This window comes from Trichoderma aggressivum (assembly GCF_033847375.1).
Source record: "Trichoderma aggressivum f. europaeum strain CBS 100526 chromosome Unknown scaffold_018, whole genome shotgun sequence".
In the NCBI taxonomy this organism is placed as follows: domain Eukaryota; kingdom Fungi; phylum Ascomycota; class Sordariomycetes; order Hypocreales; family Hypocreaceae; genus Trichoderma; species Trichoderma aggressivum.
In genome coordinates, this window is record NW_026946384.1 from 501,416 (window position 1) to 515,325 (window position 13,910).

General features: G+C 53.9%; 4 protein-coding genes across 4 annotated transcripts; 2 read left to right on the forward strand and 2 right to left on the reverse strand.

The window, feature by feature from the left end:
* Window positions 1–704: 704 nt before the first annotated feature.
* Triagg1_5343 (uncharacterized protein) lies at window positions 705–2,709 on the reverse strand (the record flags this gene model as incomplete). The annotated part of the gene is made up of 2 exons (XM_062899847.1): window positions 705–1,100; window positions 1,156–2,709. The coding sequence occupies 2 exons, from the start codon at window positions 2,707–2,709 to the stop codon at window positions 705–707; spliced, it is 1,950 nt and encodes a 649-aa protein (XP_062755817.1).
* Window positions 2,710–7,677: 4,968 nt separating this feature from the next.
* Triagg1_5344 (uncharacterized protein) lies at window positions 7,678–9,488 on the forward strand (the record flags this gene model as incomplete). Its single annotated transcript, XM_062899848.1, has 3 exons — window positions 7,678–7,948; window positions 8,013–9,363; window positions 9,419–9,488. 3 exons carry the CDS (start codon window positions 7,678–7,680, stop codon window positions 9,486–9,488), a joined length of 1,692 nt encoding a protein of 563 aa, XP_062755818.1.
* Window positions 9,489–10,130: 642 nt separating this feature from the next.
* On the reverse strand, window positions 10,131–10,965 carry Triagg1_5345 (uncharacterized protein; the record flags this gene model as incomplete). Its single annotated transcript, XM_062899849.1, has 3 exons — window positions 10,131–10,546; window positions 10,612–10,786; window positions 10,858–10,965. 3 exons carry the CDS (start codon window positions 10,963–10,965, stop codon window positions 10,131–10,133), a joined length of 699 nt encoding a protein of 232 aa, XP_062755819.1.
* Window positions 10,966–11,300: 335 nt separating this feature from the next.
* On the forward strand, window positions 11,301–13,770 carry Triagg1_5346 (uncharacterized protein; the record flags this gene model as incomplete). The annotated part of the gene is made up of 3 exons (XM_062899850.1): window positions 11,301–13,483; window positions 13,546–13,624; window positions 13,702–13,770. 3 exons carry the CDS (start codon window positions 11,301–11,303, stop codon window positions 13,768–13,770), a joined length of 2,331 nt encoding a protein of 776 aa, XP_062755820.1.
* Window positions 13,771–13,910: the final 140 nt, after the last annotated feature.

The window sequence follows — 13,910 nt, forward strand, 5'->3', positions numbered from 1 at the left end:
ATACACCAATGCCTGACATCCCTCCAACCCCACATGCCCATCCTCGCCAGTCGTGTCCGTCCCCCCGGCTTCGCCTACAAGAAAGAAGATATGCATATATATAGATATAGATATAGTATGAGATGAATAAAAAAAAGAATTCCGAGAAAGAAGACGAAGAGATTCTTTTGCGTCATGGAGCGAATCAAATAAAAAAATAAAAAAAAAGGTAACAAAAGCTCGAAGTTATCGTCCGCTTAACAGTAGCTCCCTTTGAATTGAAAAAAAGACAAAAATCCTCCGTCTAAGAAATTTGTGGCCCATAAGCTGAGAAGGTTGTTGTTGCTGCGATGTGTTGCGTACAAGCAGGCGACTCTTTGGTAGTCGTGATCGAAGGCGAGTTTCTTCCTCTCCACAACTTTTTGCTTTATTTGTACAAAAGAGTAGTCGTCCTAGCAGTTGACATCTCCTCCACCATCAATTTTGTTTCCCCTCTTCGCTTTTTGATGCTATTTTCTGATTCGTGTTGATAACTTCAACCAACTCAGATACCAGCTCCTGTTGGCAAATGTCATAGCGCCGACTCCTTGCTTTTTTGGTAGGCCAGTCCACAATGCGGCTAAATAGTTGGCCTGGCGGTGCGATCAAGGCAAAACAGATTTCTACTCCATCTCTCATCGTCTTCTTTTTTTTTCATGACTCAAAATTATTCGTGTGTCGATAACTCATAGGCCTTGGTTGAGAACAGGGCTTCCCAACGGGCTGATACTGTCCAGGGGTGCGGCATGAAGCGCTGGCTTGCTAGGACCGTCGCCGTTGTGCCCTTCCGCGTTCTTCTTCAGCACAGACTTGACCCATTCGGCAACCTCGGCATCTTCGGTGCCCGAGCTTAGATCGATGTGTCCCACTGCCTCTGCTACCTTATCTGCGGCCTCACCATCTTCGGCGACTTCAGTAATCGTTTCCGGCTTAGTCAAAGACTGGATCCAAGGATGCTTGAGCAGCAGAGCGTACGTCGGTCGCATCTTGGGGACCTTGTGTAGACAGCTCTTGACAAAGTCCTTTGCCATATCCGTGTAGCCCTCCTCTGGCATGGCTGGGGGTTCGCCTTCGACGATTGCCTGTAATTATCTAGTCAGCAAGGATTCCCGTCACATCAATCGGTAGCAAACTTACATTCAGTTGGCTGAAAATGGTGGACGAGGCTTCGGGTGGGTATGGGTACTGGCCCATGGCGCATTCGATGATTGTCAGGCCCAAGCTCCAAACATCGCTCTGGACGCTGTAGGTACCGTCGGTACCGCCTGGTTGTGCCATGGCACCTCCGGATATCCGCTCAGGGGCCATGTAACTCTGGCATCCAATGTTTGTTTTGGCTATACTGGCCACGAGGTTGCCGCTGACACCGAAATCGCAAATCTTGATCTGGCCTCGTGTGTTGGCCAAGATGTTCGTTGGCTTTACGTCACGATGGATAATGTTATGCTCGTCTTTTAGTGACTTGAGGCCCATGATGGCTGAGTAGGTGATCTTGCGCAGGACGTTTTCAGGTATGCCTCCGGCGTAGATCTTGTCAATGGAACCGCCATCCATGTACTCGATGCACATGTAAACTGCGCCCTCTTGAAAAAAGGCTCCGTAAAAGTCAATGATGAATGGAGACACACACTCGTGCAATATGACCAACTCTTTCAGAATAGTGGTGAACTTGGCATCATCGAGCTCGAGTCGAATTTCCTTCATCGCCATCACTTTACCGGTCCGACCGTCCAATACGCTTGCAGCGTCTGTGACCGCCGAGTCCGACTGGCTGCGGTGCGGATGCGGTGCCAGCTTGGCTCCCGACAGACCGTGCCCGAATCGCGGCGCACTCGGCTTCGCATGTCTGACCTTGTATACCGTTCCATAGTTGCCCTTTCCGAGCTCGTCTATTATTTCCACCTCGTCAAGGGATATGCTGAAGGTCTGGCCATTAGAGAAGTTGACTCCGGTCCGAGTAATCGTAGCGGCACCGTCAAAAGTGATCCAGCCCTTCTCCGTATCAATGTACTTCTTGAAGTCGTCTAGTTTGGATCCCAGCGAGGGTTTGCCGTTGGGAACGCTAGCCGGGCCGTTTCCAGGGATTCCTGCCGAGAAAGAGGGAGCACCGGCCCGGCGCAGCCCACCCGTAGGCATGGGACTGCCACTGCCGCCCATATCAGAGAGCTTCATTCCCATACCCATATTAGCTCTCCTCTCGCTAAGGGAGGGCTTTGGTAGGACAGGTGCCGATCTGGGGTGCGGCACGGCACCGGGACGCTGCATGGTCGGGGGCATGCGGAGGTTAGGGAAGCCGGGCGCCACGGGGCCTCCGGACGAGGACATCGGTGAGACAGGCGAGCTGCCCGCCGCTGCCATGCCCTTTTGCAGTCGCTGCTGGTGAAGGGCTCGCGCCTTGGCCATGACGCTGTTTTCCATGGCTCCGGCGCCCCCTATAAAAGACGAGGTTGCTTGGGGAGGATGCCTCGCCTTGCCTAGGATTCCCAATGTGGTCGAGTTGGGGTTCATATTTCGAGGGTCGGAAAAGGTGTTCAAGGATGGAAGCCGCTTAGGAGAGTCGCCAAGCTCATCACCGTTGGGCGTGCCAGCCACCGATGAGTCTTCTGAGTATGGAGATGCTTGTAGCGAGAGCTCACGAGTACCATCAGACACGCTGTCCGGCGTGGCCGGGACAGAGCCGGAACCGCTCATTGTGACAGTTGAAGAGATGTAGCTGCGCGGCTATTGCTCAGAGCGGGAGTGATGGGGATAGAGACGGAGGGATGGTGGAGCGAAGAATCTCCCAGTATTCCAAAGTAGTAACCATATACCAAGGTCGCTATGCTCGATCGAAGGTGATGGCGTCGCAAAGGGCAAGGGCCGCCAGCGACCCTGGCAAGAGTGACGAGGACGACGAGGTTTTTGCGGTGGGCGTGGACGAAGCGGGTGGCCCGAGGTGGAGGTTTTGAAGCTCGACCAAGGTGGGGTTTCGGAGGCAACACGATGCTTTGTCGCTGACAATGGCTTCAACGGCCGATATGCGGGAGGCGGACGGCGGACGGTTTGGTCCTGTGGGCTACGGCTCGTCGAGGGCTAGGCCAGTCTAGACTTTTGAAACAGCGGCTGGGCTAGAGAGAAAAAGGCTGATGCTTTTCCCAGATGCTCGCTGGCCTCGGCTGTCGCTCGGTTTATACCGCTCTGTGCCTTTCTGACACAAGTTTTTTTTCTTCTTTTCTATTCTTGGCTCGTGGGGGCGATGCGACGAGAGCGAAGAGAGAATGACGAGAGGGCGAAGAAGGAAGGGGGGAGAAGAATCTGAAAGGGCAGCCGGGCAAAGAAGACGGCGAAGGCTGCAGAAGGACGGTTAGCTTACTGCGGGTTTGGATTTTCGTCGGGATGCGATGGCAGCAATGCGGATTCCAGCTTCTGGACGACTGTGGATGAAACGGCGCTTGCCTTGTTTCTGCGCCCGGAGCTATCGACAACCAGCCCCAGTCCGCCAAGTGAAATGAGGCTTTGTACTCCGTGCTCCCGTCGGCGCGGTAGTTGCGAAGAGCAAAGCAAATTTTTCTTTTCTTCTTCTTTTTTCTTTTTGCTTCTCCAACGAAAAGAGCAGTCGTGGGACACACCGTCTTGCGGACGATGGCACTTTTCAATGATTTAAAGGGTCGAAAGCACAAGGTACATACAAGAACAGCGGCCCGAGCTCAGAACCCGCCTGGGCACTTGGTACACAGGTAAAAGGCAGGTATATTGTATTGGATGAGAAACTTGAAGCTGCGGCGGTGTCAGGGTGCCATTCAACTCCTCGCACAGGTACAGCGCATCAGGCTAGAAGCAGGAATCAAATCTCACCTCCCTGGCCAGCAATCAGGAACGCCCGCTGGCCAATTCCCTGGACCGTCGACGGTACCTCTGGCTATTTTTGGTCGGTTGAAGAAACCTGAACGCGCCTGGTGTAGTATACTTGATCAGGCCTCGGTACCACCTTGTCCAAAGTGCTAAGCTGCAATGGGCGCCGTGAGGAGTACGGAATTAGCAGCAATGGCAGAAGGCAGAGCTTCCCAAGTTTCTGTGCGGGGTTGTCCAAGGATTGACGGGTTTGCTTTTTGGTGCGGAGTTTTGGAGGTGGTGCTGCAATAGCAGTAACGATGACGATGACGATGCAAAGGCACAGCTAGCTGCGACGTGCGTCAAATGGGCAGAATAGCGCCGAGTAGCTGCAAGATATCGTCAGGAGGCGTCTCGGTGCCGGCACGTCATGTACAAGCAGGGCACGCTGCATGCGCCTTCAATTGGAGCGCCGGGATTGGGCGGCTGTGGCGACTTTTGGACTATCGTGACCTGAAAGTGGGCATCAGTGTCATGTCACCGGGTAAAAGTTGCTGGAGTGGTTAATGACCTATGGATGCCTTGAATGTTGCCGACAGGGGATTGAGAAATGGCGAATGGCCGTCTGAGAAGCGATGCTGGCTGTGAATTGAAGCTGTGTGACGTGTTGTATTCGAGGCAGTGAGTTTGCCCGTCAGCTTTGGGCTGGACAATAGGTAGGGAATGTGAGTACGGTAAAACAGCAGACAAGGGGTCCAACGTTGGGTTTAGCGGCCGGTCAGGCCAAGGCAAGGCCAAGCGAAGCAAGGCAAAGCAAAGCAAAGCAAATACAGGAGTGCCAGTGAATAGCCTGGGATCAATGGAGAGTCAAGGACAGAAGAGAAGGAATCGTGGAAATGAAGGGGAGGAAAGGAGATAGGCAAGATCCAATGTGATGTGGATGACTGCTGTTGGCGTTATATAGACCAGACTACATGTACACTCTAGCATCACCGTCTCCCACAACGACAATCAAACGCTTATTAACCAGAAACGCTCAAACACACGCTATTGTGCATCTCGTCAAAGCCCAGACCAGCAGCGGGAAAATCTACTCTCATCGCGGCGTGCTTAATTAACATGACCTGCGCCTTGGGCGACGTTTGATAGGTGACCTTGAGGCCTCTTGGGTGGAATTCTCTGTACCTTACCGCGCTGAAGTGGCTGTCCGACTCCACACCAAAGGTACTTTGAGCAGCCCATGTGTTTCGTATTTGCAGCTCACCATCTACGAGGCCGCGGCGCCTATCACCACAGGCCGTCTAGGTATCGCCAGATGGGATGGTACCTACCGCGCCCGATGATCCATATCAGACAGATCTCATGATGAAACCGCCTCTGGTCCCCGAGCCGTGCCTTGGGCTATCAAGCGAACGATGGTGGCCTATCACGGCTCTGAACAATGACGGGCCAGTTCGCCTAGAGGGGGGCGATTTTTATCTTCCATTTGCTTCCCAGAGCCACCAAAAAAAGACGGAGCTACTGTGGGTGCAATGCAAAGGCCGGGTTACCCCAGGATCGTTTTCTCAGTGACGCCGAATGAATATGGGCATCTCGAGCCTCGCCATTGGGCTGCTAAGATGAGGCTGCGGCAGGCTCTGCATAGCGAAGCAGTAGCTGCCTGAAAAGCTGACGTCGGCATCCAATGGCGAGCGGTATCTTGGCCGCCCTTGCATCTGCCGCCTCTCATCTATTGCTTCTTCCCGTCCCTTTCTGAGTCAATTGCAATCTCGTTCTGCGATGGCGTAAATGCGCTTCTGCAGCTAAGCTTGACTTTGGCACGGGGGCAATTTGGGCGCCAGGTACCAGTGAAGACAGCGTCGACGGTAATTCTAGGTGCTTGGTCTGAGCATAAATGTCAACTGTACAACTCGGCCTTCAATATGGTCTGATTGTTCGAGGATGCATCATAGCTCTAAGCCGGGAGCCTAGCGGAGAAGCGATCGGCGCTCCATTCGTTTCAAACTGCTGTGCTGCGTGCAACGTCTGCAGTATAATTTCCCCCTCCATCAGATTTATCATGACGTCCTCTTTCAGCATGATGGCGATCTGGTGGATGAGGCGACGGATTGAAACAGCCATGGACACAAGCCATATCATGGTGACGACGACGGAATGCATAGCACGTCAATTATCCGGTTTCACGATGATGGCAGCTGTGAGTGTCTTGGTAAAGCACAATGATGAGTAGGATTATACTCCGTACATGCCACTGCACCGTACTCATCTCAGTAACACACAGAGGTACCAGATGCCGTGGACGCCTTGCTTGAAAGAGCGATGCTTGAAAGTGATGGAGTCGGGACGTGCGGGTGCTGGCTGCTGGCAATCGTTGACTGGCTGCCTCTTGGTTGACGAAATGAGACAATCTCAGTTGCTGCTAGCGGTCGTCTGAAATGCAGCATTCACAGCACGGCTGACAGGCAGACAGATGCCGGATTGAAGCATCCATCACATCCGGGGGACAATTACAATTACAATTACAGTTACTATCCGCACAGCATAGCAGATCACCTTCAAGTCCGAAGGCAAACACGTCTTGCGTGTGCTTTGCGTTGGCATTCTTGCCAAGGGGGGCTGGCTTCGCACAGATAAGGCTCCCAAGACCCCTTATCTCGTCCCAAGTCTCACCAGCCTGATTGCACGATTGAGTGCAATTACGTCTCCATGTCTCTGCATCACGGGCTCTGCATGTAATTTGTACTAGGTACAGTACGGAGTACATACTTCACAGCCACAGCAGACAAAGCCCTTGTTGGCGCCGTGGCTTGCTGGCTGACGAAGCACAGAACAAAGGCACGAGGGCACGTGACTCCAGCCTCTGCAGGCTCTCCAGTTCCTCAGCTTGTTTCGCACCCTTCCATCCGCTTCTGCTTTGATAGCCCTACGCCCCGTCACCCCCTGGCAGGGCTTCTTTTGGAGGGCTCATGGGCTCAATGCGGACTTCCATTGGCCGGCGGAAGCATCCCGCGCCAAGTACCTGGCAGCGCAAACACCCATTCAGAGTGACATCAGCCCGCCGGTGGCACGCCCGATGGGACCGCCAAGAAGAGTCAATGACACCAAGAGAGCTGCTAGAGGCTGGCTAGAGGCTGGCTAGAGGGCCCTACAAGCCCCGACAAGGGCCCAAAGAGGGCACCAACAGACCGCTAGCCCAGAAGCTTGTTTGCCCAGCTCTTCCGCGCCTCATCTATCTCATGTCACTCTTGCGTGTTGCGCGACCATTCGCCTCTCTTATCTCTTGAGTCGTGTCCCCAGAGCAGCGTCATACGAGTCGAGGTTAGTTACTTTCTGCTCCGTTGCTTTGATGCCTGTGAGACCTGTATCTTCTTGGCCTCTTTTTTCTTTCCCAGTCAGACGCTCAGACGGGCTCCCGCAATGCCCCCATTCGCATTCACTGCAGCCCATTTAACCTGCATCCTCGCACCTCCGCGCAATCCACGGCCCCTTTGACATGCTGCTGAATGACCTGGACCAGCGACTAACTGTACCTGATCAGGCACCCTTGGACGCTGGCTGGGCATCCCATTGGCTTCACCCGTCCGGCACTTGTCCCTAGCTGACGACGCTTTGAACTTGTGGTGAAGCAGGCCAACCGGCACTTCCCGGTCAGAAGTTTTCTTTCAACAGCCAATCTCACAGACTCTCTTTGTTTCATCTTCTTTTAAATTGTCCCCTTTCACCCCTGCTCTGCCAGCTTCTGGTCCAGCATCCCGATTTCGAGTTCCCATCTTCAACGAGCAAAGCAACCGACGACACTCGCCGACATACGACTGACTGAAATCGCTTCCCGAATCGCGCCTAGACTTGATGGATTCCGCCGTGGCCCTCACGCCGCCGACATCGTTTCGGTTGGCTGTGATGGCTCAGAATGCGTACGAAATGCCGCTCAAGGTCTTTCAGGACACGGCGCCATCGCATCCCTCCCTGTCGCATCTCTGCTTGCTCGTCTTCGAAGCCGTCCTGGAGGTGGTCTGCGTGAGCTTGCCGGGATACATCGTCGCGCGCCTCGGTCATTTCGATGCCGATAAACAAAAATTCCTGGCCAATTTGAATGTCATGCTCTTTACGCCTTGCCTTAGTATGCTACTCTCTCCCACTTTGCGCTCTACTGTTGGATCGCAACCTAACCGTCATTCTCTTAGTCTTCACCAAATTAGCTTCCCAACTCAACGCTGAAAAGCTGTCCGATCTCGCCATCATTCCCGCCATCTTCATCGTACAAACGCTCGTATCATGGATAGTCTCGATTCTCGTTGCCAAAGGATTCCGATTCAACAAGCGAGCCTCCAACTTTGTCACAGCCATGGGCGTCTTCGGCAACTCTAATTCGCTGCCAATCTCCCTTGTGCTCTCCCTGTCGCAGACGATCAAAGGGCTCCACTGGGACAGGATACCCGGCGACAATGATGACGAAGTCGGCGCGCGCGGCATCTTGTATCTCCTAATCTTCCAGCAGCTTGGTCAACTTGTCAGATGGAGCTGGGGATATCACGTTCTGCTAGCTACCAAAGACAAGTACCCAGAATATCAGGACGAATTAGTGGAGGAGGGCCAGTACAGATACAGTGACGAAGAACCAAGCGAACAGGAGCCCGAGATTCTCATTGGTGGCCTGGATGGTGACACTGAAGATGACCGCGAGAGCAATGATTCTGAAGATTACATACCTGCTGGACGCACGCCTCTTGCAAACACCTCTCGGGCTTCTCTGGCCGGCTCCACAGTCGACGATGCCGACTTGCTGAATTTCAAAAAGGGCAACTATGCTGCGAATGGACATGGACTTGCTAATAATGGCCTGGAAGATGACATTCTTTCATTTCCCCGGATCCGTCTTCAGGATGAAACTGAAGTCGAGCAAGGAGCTGTTGGCCACATCAAGAGACGATTGACTTCTCTCAGTGATCGTTCAGTTGGTGCCATGGCTCGCCAGTATCAGCGGCTCCCTCAGCCTGTACAGACCGTCCTCTCCTTCATCTCTACGTCAGTCGCCAAGTCGGTCAACTTCGCTTGGGAGTTCATGAATCCCCCTCTGTGGGCTATGCTCATTGCTGTCATCGTTGCGTCTGTCCCGCGACTTCAGCAATTGTTTTTCGAGGAGGGTTCATTTGTCAAGAACAGTGTCACCAACGCGGTTCAGTCTAGTGGAGGCGTCGCCGTGCCTTTGATCTTGGTTGTTCTCGGCGCCAACCTGGCTCGCAACACTGCGGCTCACGAGACCCCCGTCGACCCCGAGGAGGAAAAGATTGGAACCAAGCTCCTGATCGCCTCGCTATTGAGCAGAATGGTTTTGCCAACACTCATTATGGCGCCCATCTTGGCCCTCACCGCAAAGTACTTGCCTATCAGCATTCTTGATGACCCCATCTTCATCATCGTGTGCTTCCTGCTCACTGGTGCGCCTAGCGCGCTTCAGCTTGCGCAAATTTGCCAAATCAACAATGTGTATGAGCAGACTATGGGTAGAATCCTGTTTCAGAGCTATGTCATTTGGTAAGCCTTTCAAGATATTGATCGCTACTGTACTGTTTACTAACAAAGATGCTAGGATTCTTCCTTCTACTCTTTTCCTGGTCATGATTGCTCTCGAGGTGATCGAGTGGGCCAAGGTGTATTAATATCACTTTCACATCAGTGGATTCTTATGATAAACGAGTCTGGTTTTTTTCTTTCTATTTCTTTGCTTTTGATGGAATACATACATCGCTCGGCGTTAACGGGATGGATTGCTGTGTTGGAAGCGATATTTTAATCTAGCATATAGATACGGCATGGATTACAACAAGGGATGTGCAAACACCAAATTGTATGAGTAGGGCTGGACATCGTGGATTATGTTGCTTTTTCGGCCGATGGCGGCTTTGACGGGAGCAAAACTGGCAGATGATTAGCTTTGGAATGATGTCTTTTGTGCATTGCTATGCGAAGGAATTGTATTTGATAATGTGATTTAAATTTTACATTGAGCGACATTCTGTGCCGTGGCAACTATCTGTTGTATACGAAACATGATCGCTTTGTTTGTGACACTCTACTTGTTGAGAACGGAGCAAAGCGACTGAAGAAATGAGGTAAATGTGAGCCAGCGTGCCACGCCACCGAATTCATCAACTTTCTCCTTTTCTCCCTTTTATTTTTTTTTAAAAACTCTTGACTATTCCCGTCATCTCCGTTCCCAATATCCCAAACTACGCCTCATAAACATGAATGATATAATGACAGCCCTATGCCAAATACTATTGCTACAGCAAGGTGCCTCATCAAGCACCGCCATTGAGCACTGGAGCATCCGAAACCAGCTCCCAGTCCCTCACGGTTCCCTTCCAATCACTGATTCTCACATTCTGAATATCGACCACAATGACGCGCACCTCCTCGCCGGCCACGAAATGCCCTCCGGCGCGGTCCCCCTCGCCACCCTCGGAATTTGTCGCCGGCTGGAACAGGGGCACGCCCTCTTCAAAGGTGTTGTTCTCGAGGTGCTGCTCGACGTAGAACTTTTCCTCGGCGGAGCCAATGGGGGCTATCCGCGCGGCGCCGCCTATCGTCGCGCTGATGCTGGACATGGCGGATGTGTTGAGGTTGAGGAGCAGGGCGGCGAGGCTGGATCGGGTTTCGGGCCCGGGGGATCCGCCGGAGAGACGGCGGCCTTGGGTTGGAGGACGGTGAGAGACCCCTGGGGGGACAATAGATGGTCAGTTTACTGGGATGGAGGTTTTGATAGCAGGGAATTCCCCTTACAGTCGTGGACCAGGAGAGAGACGTTTGGGTTCGTGACGATGTTGGTCGTCTTGCGAGAGGCGGGATTGGTGGTCATGATGATGACGGGAGAAGCCGAGTAGGGCGAGGAGGGGAGGTAGGTGTAGTTCATGAGGGACACGTTGGGCACGTTATCCGTACATGTCGCCAGGTGAAGCTATTCGCAATCCGGTCAGCGCTGAATCCCCTGGCGTTGCGTGACGTCCACCAGCGTCAAACACAACATACGAATCGAGCATTTTCCAGACATTGCACCACCTCGATAGGCAGCGTGCTCGTCTGGCGCTTGTGTGTATCGCCCTCGGACGCCTCGTAGTTGAGCGGGATCTTGTCCATGGCGGCGATGCTGTATGTCGTGAAATTGAGCCGAGAGATACAGCCGTTTTCCCTCTCGTGTGACGTTCTGGGAAAGCCTTCTGTAGGCCCGATCAGCCGATGCCCTTGAAAGCTAAGAGAAATCCCGGGAGTGGGGGAAGAAAGACAAACGGTGCTTCATGGGAAGATCTGGAAAAGATACCTGACCCCGTATGGAGCATCTCCGCAAAGAACAAGTATCCTGGATTACCTAACCCCCCAGCCGTCCAAAACGGGCCAAAACGGGCATGACGTCGCGGGGAAGCTGCTCGGACCGTCTGCTGGCAAGCAATTGAGCAGCCGCGGCTACTTGCGGCATGCGGCGCTCGGCTCTATCCATCAACTACCCGGTTGAGCCTCGACAAGGCGGCCGTTCGTTGATTAATTCCTCCTCTTCAGCGTCTCCCGAATTTCATTTCTTCGACTTCCTGCCATCTCCTCCTGCCAGTCCATCTCCCGCCAGCTGCAGCCTCGTCCGTCCCGCCATGCGTTCTCTCCGCGCCAATCGCCTCTCGCTGAGGCCAGTGCCTCGATTCCTCTTCACGTCTTCAGCCCCCAAGCCCGCGGCGCTGAGCTCCGTGCTCATCGCCAACAGAGGCGAGATCGCAATCCGAATCAACAAGACCGCGGAGCGCATGGGCATCAAGGCCACCACCGTGTACACAGACGTCGACGCCAACTCGTGGCACGCCTCGTCCGGCTTCCAGTCCTTTGGCCTGGGCCCGGCAAACGGCTACCTGGACGGCGAGAAGATCATCGCCCTGGCCAAGAAGCATGGCATCCAGGCGCTGCACCCGGGCTATGGCTTCTTATCTGAGAACTACAAGTTCGTTGAGCGGTGCGAGGAGGAGGGCATCGTCTTTGTTGGCCCGCCTGCCACCGCAATGGCCGATATGGGCAACAAGGCGCGGAGCAAGGAGATTATGAATGCGGCCAACGTGCCTTGCGTTCCTGGATACCACGGCTCCGAACAGGGCGAGGCTGAATTGCTCGCATATGCCAAAGAAATCACCTTCCCCGTCCTCCTCAAGAGCGTGCGAGGCGGCGGTGGCAAGGGCATGCGAATCGTCATGAAGGAGGATGAGTTCCTCACCCAGTTAAAGAGTGCCAGAGCCGAGGCCAAAGCTTCCTTTGGCGACGGCGGAGAGGTCATGCTCGTCGAGAAATACATTGTCCGCCCGCGACACGTCGAGGTCCAGGTCTTCGCCGACAAGCACGGCAACACCGTCGCCCTTGGTGAGCGAGACTGCAGCGTCCAGCGACGACACCAAAAGGTTCTCGAAGAATCGCCCGCCCCTGATCTCGACGAGGTCACCAGACAAGATCTTTGGGACAAGGCAAGGAAGGCCGCCGAGGCCGTGGGCTACGTTGGTGCCGGAACAGTTGAATTCATCCTCGACAAGGACAGCGGCAAGTTCTACTTTATGGAGATGAACACGCGGTTGCAGGTCGAGCATCCCGTCACCGAGATGGTCACCGGCCTGGACCTTGTCGAGTGGCAGTTCCGCATCGCCGCCGGCGAGAAGCTGCCTCTGACCCAGGCCGAGGTCGAAGAGCAGATAAACCAGCGAGGCGCCGCCATTGAGGCCCGTATCTACGCTGAGAACCCCGAGAAGGGCTTCATGCCCGATTCCGGCAAGCTCGTCCACGCCGTCCTGCTGGACGCTGCCAAGAACGATCCCGATATCCGTCTCGACTGGGGCTTCGGCTCCGGCAGCGTCGTCTCGGAGGCGTACGACGGCATGATTGCCAAGCTCATCGTCCGAGGCGACGACCGCGAGACTACCATTGCCAAGCTCGCCTCCGCCCTACGCAACTTTGAAATCGTCGGCCTAAGCACCAACGTCGAGTTCCTCAAGAGAATGTGCGAGTCCGAGGCCTTCATTGCCGGCGACGTCGAGACCGGCTTCATCGACAAGTGGAGAGAGGAGCTCTTCAAGCCCAGACGCATCAACAACGAGGTCTTTGCCCAGGCTGCGCTTGGCGTCCTGAGCAACCAGCTGCAGAGCATCGGCTCCAGCCCGCACGGCCAGTCACTCGGCTTCGGCAACACAAACTCGACCAGCGAACGCAAGCTCGCCTTCAAGGTCCTCGACGGCTACAGCGACAAGGAGGGCGAGGTCGTCGAGGCCGCCGTCTCGCAGACCGGCCACAACCTCTACAGCGTGACCATCTCCCGCAAGGGCGAGGAGCCCCAGCTCTTTAGCAGCATCATCAGCGAGCCTACCATTGAGGGCGAGGTGATTAAGCTCAAGTCCCGGCTCCCCGCCGAGAGGATCGAGTCCACCGTCGTTCCCCAGGAGAATGGCACCGAGACCAAGCTGGCCATCTTCCAGCACGGACTCAAGACGGACCTGGCCCTGCTGCCGCCGTCGTGGTACGAGAAGGCATTGGGACTGAAGGAGATGACTGCCTCTGTGGCAGCACCCATGCCGTGCAAGATCTTGAAGAATGAGGTCACGGAGGGACAGACTGTGAAGAAGGGCGAACCGCTTGTTGTGTAAGTTTGAATGTTTGTCCATCATTCTCCTTTCACAATGTCACTAACAAAAATCTGTATAGCATCGAATCCATGAAGATGGAAACAGTCATTCGATCGCCGCAGGACGGTGTCATCAAGAAGCTCGCTCACAAAGAAGGAGTAAGTCCATACCATGCAGCATCTCTACATCATTCCACGTGCCTCCCTTTTTAGCTAACAGATCATCTCCACCTTAGGATATCTGCAAAGCCGGAACCGTTCTTGTCTTGTTCGAAGAAGACGCTAGCAAAGAGGAATCATCATAAATGGGATAAACGAAGGGCGTTTTACGGTGGTCATGAATCTTGTGTATATTTGTTCATTTTTTTTTTTGGCGAGACATTTCCATCTGTTGGATCGATGGCATTGTAGCGAGAAATAAGAAAGAAAGAAAAGTCATCCTACC